The sequence below is a fragment of the Sphaerodactylus townsendi genome, linkage group LG02, assembly GCF_021028975.2.
Source record: "Sphaerodactylus townsendi isolate TG3544 linkage group LG02, MPM_Stown_v2.3, whole genome shotgun sequence".
Classification (NCBI taxonomy): Eukaryota; Metazoa; Chordata; class Lepidosauria; order Squamata; family Sphaerodactylidae; genus Sphaerodactylus; species Sphaerodactylus townsendi.
The window spans coordinates 96,592,937-96,599,526 of record NC_059426.1 but is presented as its reverse complement, the minus strand read 5'-3'; the positions used below and the strand labels follow the sequence as shown (position 1 = coordinate 96,599,526).

Genomic DNA, 6,590 nt, shown 5'->3' with positions numbered 1-6,590 from the left:
TAACTAGATGGAGCACAGAATGATATGTCCTAAAAATTTATGAGAACTTTGATACACACATGAACAGCTTTAACTCACATGTTACAATGTTTAAATCTGGTAAAAGCCTTTTCATGTGTTAAAGCACACAAAATGTGATCTTGGGCCTATTGTGTTCTCAAATTTCAGGTAGGGCTATCAACTCCAGGTTGGAAAATGTACGGAGTTTTAGGCATGAAAATTGGCAAGAGCAGGGTTTGTGGAGGAGACTAGGGGTGGGCATTCTGTAAACCCAAACCAGAACCCCCCCTCCAAATACCTTCAACTCTGCGCCTGCCTCTGGACTCCACCTGTCCATCCCCCGTTGATCGATTTTTAATTTCTCTAGTTTTGACCAGAGTCTGTTTCTGTCAATTGAATCGAAAGCCGTGGCCAGATCTACAAAAGCCACATATAAGGCTCTGGTAGGGCTTTCTATTCCTGAAAATGCCAGATTGTAAAGGCTTTGACAGTGGTCAATGGTAGATTGTCCTCTTTTAAAACCTGCTTGATGTGGATATATTAGATGGTTGTCTATAACCCAATCTTCTAATTTTTGATATAAAAATTTGCCGTAGATTTTTGAGGCCATATTTAATAAGCTTACTGGTTGATAGCAGAACCAGCTGGCACTTGGCTCTCAGCCTCTGACACTACAACTGTGGTGAGTGACTTTTCCTCCCTCAGAGAAAGAGAGGAAATGCTAACAGTGGCTCCAACAGATGTACATTGTGTGCATGAATGTAAATGCTTCTTTTTTTTGAGTAATTTTGCCGCCACCCCTCTATGTTTCTCCAGGTTTCTGATTTTTTAGCAAAACTTTTTGGCAGCGGGAGGGGGACTCCAAGTTTTTGGAAAATTTGCAAAGTCTGTACATGGCCCTGATTTCTGGATTTTAATATCCACTGGTGAGGCCATGTTGACTATTAGATATATTTGTAGAAAATCTTACAAACTGATCTCATAAATGACTGTGTAGGCTCAGTATAAGTACAGATATATTAATAAATGATATTTGATGTCTAGGGAAGCCACATTTGTTAGTGAAGCTTGAATTAATTTTCACTCTTCAGCTTCGTAAAATTCCATTGACAGTCAACACCTTTACTGTATTTCTGGACTCTTTGGACTACAGAGGTGCTATTTTGCTCACTTTCACTATATACATTTAGTTTATATAGTGCAAGGCTAGCATACATTGCTCTCAGAGCAAAGTACAATATAAGGGACCAGCGTAGTATGAAGAAGTCCTTTACTTAAATCAATCAACAAAGATGGTATTTTAAGCAGAACAACTTTTAAAAGTTGTTTTGCAAATACTTGAACAGATGGCTCATTACTAATTTACAAGATCATAAAAAGTCAAGTAATATAAGTGCAACAAAACAAAATCTTTTATTATTTGAAAGAAACACATAGTTACAGAAACCATTTAGAATGTACACCCTGTCCTTTAACCACGATGAATGGGCTTAATATTCAGTGTCTGTGACATATTAGGGAATGTTGATATTAACATTCAGAACTCACATACATCTTACTTCTGGCAATGAAAGCATCAAAGCAGAAGTGCTTGAGTTGTATAAGGAAAAATTAACATTGATGCAAAAACGTTGCTGGGAGAAGTGACACATATTAACACATATGCTAACATAATTTTTCAGTAAAATAAATTACAACTTTCAGACATACCATCGTTAACAGAGATAGCAATACTAACACAGTACATTTTCTCTATATAAATTCATATACACAACACACTTAAAGTGCAATATAACCAAGACAAAGAAGCCAGGAAACAGTGATGTAGGTATATCAAACAGCAGAATAACAGAAATACACTCTGCTGTACAAAATAAGCCAGAGCACTCCCCAACGAAACTATGTTCACCTTCAATCTTGACACAGAAATACACATGTAAATACCACTGGAATAAATGTGACTTATGGAGGGTGGGGGCATCTCCAGGTAAAGGATCTCAGGTAATAAACACGAGGATCCAAAGATATAGTGGACTATTCTGAGATAGATAGACAAATGGTCTGGCTTTGCTTAAGGAAGCTTCATAGGTACTCCTAAGCAAGGGGCTGTGGCTCAGTAGATGATCCTCTGCTTTACATGCAGAAAGTCCCAGGTTCAATCAACAGCATTTTCAGCTAAAAGGACCAAGTAGGAGGTGGTATGAAAGACCACTACCTGAGACCCTGGAGAACCACTGCCAGGCTGAGTAGATGTTACTGAGCTTGCCGGACCAATAGTTTCATTCAGTGTAAGGCAGCTTCATGTGTGTTTCCAGTCCCGCTATATTTTTGGAAAATTTTCTGCCACAAGATGTAGTGATGGCAAAATTCTCATATTGAATGCACATACAATCTGTGTACGTTGTACCTTTATTCTTCTTATGTCCCTTGAATAGTTCTCATGTTACATTCAATGCATGTATAACTGAATGCATGACTTAACACACACATTTATCTAGGTACTTGTCCACAACTTCATTTATAAAGTGAGCATCTGGTGGTGTTTTCTTACAAACAACATGTACATGCAGGATGCACGTGCATTCACTATAAGCAGAGCTTTAGATGGTTTCAGAAGAGGACTGGGTATATCAGCCATGGTGTATAATCTGTGTATATCAGCCATGGTGAATTAAGTTGCACCTCCAGATTCAGAGGCAGTAAATCTCTGAATACCAATGCTCAAGGACAAAAACAAGGCCTTATCTTCTATGCCCTATTTGTAAGCCTTCCAGGAGCATCTGGTTGGCCACTGTGAGAAACAAGCTGGACTAGACAGACCACTAGTATCAAGCAGGTTTTTTCCTATGCTTTGACATACTACAGTAGATAGTATTGCAAGTATCAGCAACAGTACCTCTGTGCTGATGATTGCAAATAGATTACTGTCAAAACCTGAAGAGGGACTGGGATCATGGCAGTAATCTGCAAAATAAATTGTACCTTGTGGACAGAGCCTATGCTTGTACATGCACAAGCTTTTCATCTGTGATCTGAATCTAGTTGTTTTTGCAAGGTATGGCATATTCATCTTGTACGTGTGTACAAGATAAGATCTGTGCATAAAGTATAGCCTATGGGTGGTTGTCAAAGGCAAGACCTGCGGTCAAAAGCCCATTCTCCCCTTCACATATTGACTCTAACAGATGAGTAGTAAGCAGATTAATTTATAAAATCAGGTGGGGGAAGTCCAACAGTACACAGTGTAACTGGAAGTTAGAACATTGGGAGGAACAGAGGTGTAGAGGTGTTTATGTTGAACATAAACAAAATTGTGTCAGAAACCACAGGGAAGCCACTGAAGATAAATGCAACATATAATGTTCTTTGCTTACATTGGCAGTATTAACTACCCATCTTCTTTTTCTCTCACACTCATGATAGCATTTATCACAAATGAAACAAAAGGAATAAATGGATCAGTTCTTATTCTCTGAGCTGGTTTTGACCAAAAGAACAATAACTTGGATTTAAACCATTTGTGGTGCTACAGTCGGTGAGGTCTCCATCACAGATCTCACAGTGACATCCTGTTGCTACTGGATAAGAATAAAATGATTCTGCATGATCAGCGCATCCTGGGATCTTTACTGTCTCGTATACAATCTCCTTGAATGTGCAGACGTTCTGAACAGGTTTCTTTCGGGAGAACTTATAAAGAGGATCCTAATCAAAGAAAGAGGACACGAGAGAGACTAGCTATTAAATCTATATGCCAGCTATGGAATTTTCCAAGTGCTTTAAACCAAGCCTGATATTATTATGACCTGATCAATTGGCCTAATGCCATTAGTATTTTAACATAACTTCAGTGATTGTAAGGCAACTCCTTCCATTCCAGCCAATTCAAATTTAGGGCCTGGCATATTTGAAACATTTGCTACAAGACTCCTTGTCCTTGGTGGATTCTGCACAGCACAAATATAATGTCTTTAAGAAATTATAAGAAGTGTTCTGGGGAAGAACTTCACACAGCTCTCTTCCTCATAACGAGTTCTACTGGTTATATTCCTCTCAAACCGGGTTTCTCAAAAATCACTGAACAAGCGATTTTTCCCCCCAACCTGGGTCAAAGACATGTCCTGCCTGCTGAGCGAATGCCAGCAGGCAGGAAACACTTTATTCCTCCACCCCAAGCCTCTTACTTGGGCTCATTCCGCACATGCAGAATAATGCACTTTCAAACTGCTTTCAGCGCTCTTTGAAGCTGTGCAGAATGGCAAAATCCACTTGCAAACAGTTGTGAAAGTGGTTTGAAAATGCATTATTTTGCGTGTGTGGAAGAGGCCTTTATTCTACTGCTCAGGCCTGCCATTTTGTGTGCTGCAGGAGATTCTCTGTGAAGATTCTTCATAGAGCTTTCCTCGACTTGCAGCTCACCCATTTGCTATTTCACTGCAAAATTAGATTAATAAAGATTATTTTGCCTAGCAATCCCATGCACAAGTCCTTTTTTTCCTTTTTTTGGTTTGAGGGGATGTCTGCAAAGCTGTGTTGACACAATTAGAGAAGCTGCAATATGTGCATATTTGTAGCTTCACAGACATTCCTCTCAAAACAAAAAAAGGAAAAACAACACATGCATGGGATTGATAGGCTAAACAAACTCATGAGCATGGCTGAATTATGTAAATCATAGCTTCATTCATGAATCACAATTTCATTCATTCTGATACATATATAATATACTCAAAAGAGAGGGAATGATTTCCACACTTCATAGTTACACACTTCACACTTCATAACACAACTGGCATACGTTAGCATTGGCTGATTACCCAGGGGGCAGCTGCCATGCACTGGCAACTGGAGTGAGTCAGGGCAAGAAATCTTGTCCTGGCACATTTCCTCCCTGCAGCGCACCAAGAGAGGAAGTGAGTCAGGGCAAGATTTCTGTCCCACCACACTTCCTCTTGCCCCACCTGTGCTTCTCACTTGCCCTGTGGAAAGCGAGACCACTTCTGGCATAACATTTGTGCCAGAGAGAGGCAGGGGTGGGGCAATCAGCTATTGTGAACATTTCTGCTAATTTTTTCTGATCCATGTAAAATATCTGTCTCTATTTCTTGAAAATGCTTTACGATCACCATAAGTCATTTGTGACTTTGCAGAACTTTACCTATACAAACACACAAAGTTAATTTTATATGATCAGTGGGCTTGATCCTGTCTAAAATTTCTGTACCCAGAAAGACTATTGTGCATGAAAACATGATTTCCTTGTTGCAGTCTGAAATGCTGTTCCTGGTAGTAAGGAGATGGTGGGTGGGGAGCTGAAGGAGGTGTTGGAGGGCTGCCCTGGCAGGAGGGTCATGGTAACAGTCATATCCACACAGAGACATGCTTGTATACATGGATCTTTTCACAGGATCCAAAGCAACATCCCATGCAATTTTTAGGGATATCTATTATTTGAAAGGAAATCCTAATGATTTACATGGAGCATATTTCTAGACAAATGAATTCAGGTAGCATGAAAGGATGCATTCCTAAGTATCTGTACTTACAAGTTCCATTGAACTTTCTCCAGCATACACATTCCTAAAACTGGGATGCCTGTGATATTTATGACAGTGACACAAATGGGTAAGCATAGCAGCTATTTAGAATTGTTTCTTTGTGTTTTCTTGTACTTTACCTTGCCTTTGTCAGGATCTGAAAGAATAGTTTCTTCAGTATTATTCTGGAAGTATTTGATTTCTGAGTCTCATGAGTCCTCACCTTTGTGTAGCAGTAACCAGAGCACCAAGTTGCATTTACACTGATGCAAAACCCGCATTCCTCCTTCTCCACTGCTATTGTGACATTGGATAGCACACAGTGATTGGAATATACTGTTTTCCAGCAAAGTAACAGGACATAGAAATTAACTGTCTTCATCCTACAATTCAAAGGAGAGATTTAGGGTCAAGAAGGTTAAAGTTCCCCATATTTATGAAGCAGACATTATTATCCATTAGATAACTGGCAATGTCAAGTACAGATACATGCTTTTCAAAACAGGAAAAGTAGACTGTAGAATTTGTATTGGCAGATTTAAAAAATGTCAAATGAGGAAGGTGGAGGGAACTCCATTAACATATCAGAAATTCCCCTTCAAGTACATGATTGTTCTCAATTTCCCTTCAAAAAAGTGATTGTTCTATATTATTATCACAAATTAGTTCTGGAGTCTTTTTGTTCTTATCCTGAAAATAGAAAGAGAATAAACATATTTAAAAGACAACTAACGGTTATTATAACTCTTTTTGAACATATTTTTGTAGCTAAACATTTTAAAAGAACTTATTTCCCAAGCAGTTTTAATTGAGAATGTGCTGAAAATTACCTGTTAGATATCCTTTACCAGAACCTTTAGTTGTCAAGAGAGGAAACCCTGGTCTTTTATACAAACCCAGACGTAACTTATACCTGAAGGCTTTGCAGAGGATTAAGACAATTGGTATTAGTTTGAAGCCCAGTGAAAGAGAAATAATATTTAGCCAGACAGGGAGATGAAACCTTGTAAAATGAAGGTCGTGAACAGCATCACTATCCTCAATATGGCTTGA

The 6,590-nt window shown here is 38.9% G+C and overlaps 1 protein-coding gene across 1 annotated transcript; it reads right to left on the bottom strand.

Moving 5' to 3' along the window:
• Window positions 1–1,403: 1,403 nt before the first annotated feature.
• Window positions 1,404–6,377, bottom strand: FSHB (follicle stimulating hormone subunit beta). Its single transcript, XM_048485889.1, has 3 exons — window positions 6,368–6,377; window positions 5,761–5,920; window positions 1,404–3,705 (listed from the first exon to the last, which is right to left on the bottom strand). Exons 2-3 carry the CDS (start codon window positions 5,917–5,919, stop codon window positions 3,466–3,468), a joined length of 399 nt encoding a protein of 132 aa, XP_048341846.1. The 5' UTR covers window position 5,920; window positions 6,368–6,377; the 3' UTR covers window positions 1,404–3,465.
• Window positions 6,378–6,590: the final 213 nt, after the last annotated feature.

Coding starts and splice junctions, on each gene's coding strand:
- FSHB (XM_048485889.1), bottom strand. CDS start 5,919: ATGAAGACAGTTAATTTCTATGTCCTGTTACTTTGCTGGAAAACAGTA. Junction 3,706..5,760: donor CTGGTTACTGCTACACAAAG/GTGAGGACTCAT, acceptor TTCTTTGATTAG/GATCCTCTTTATAAGTTCTC.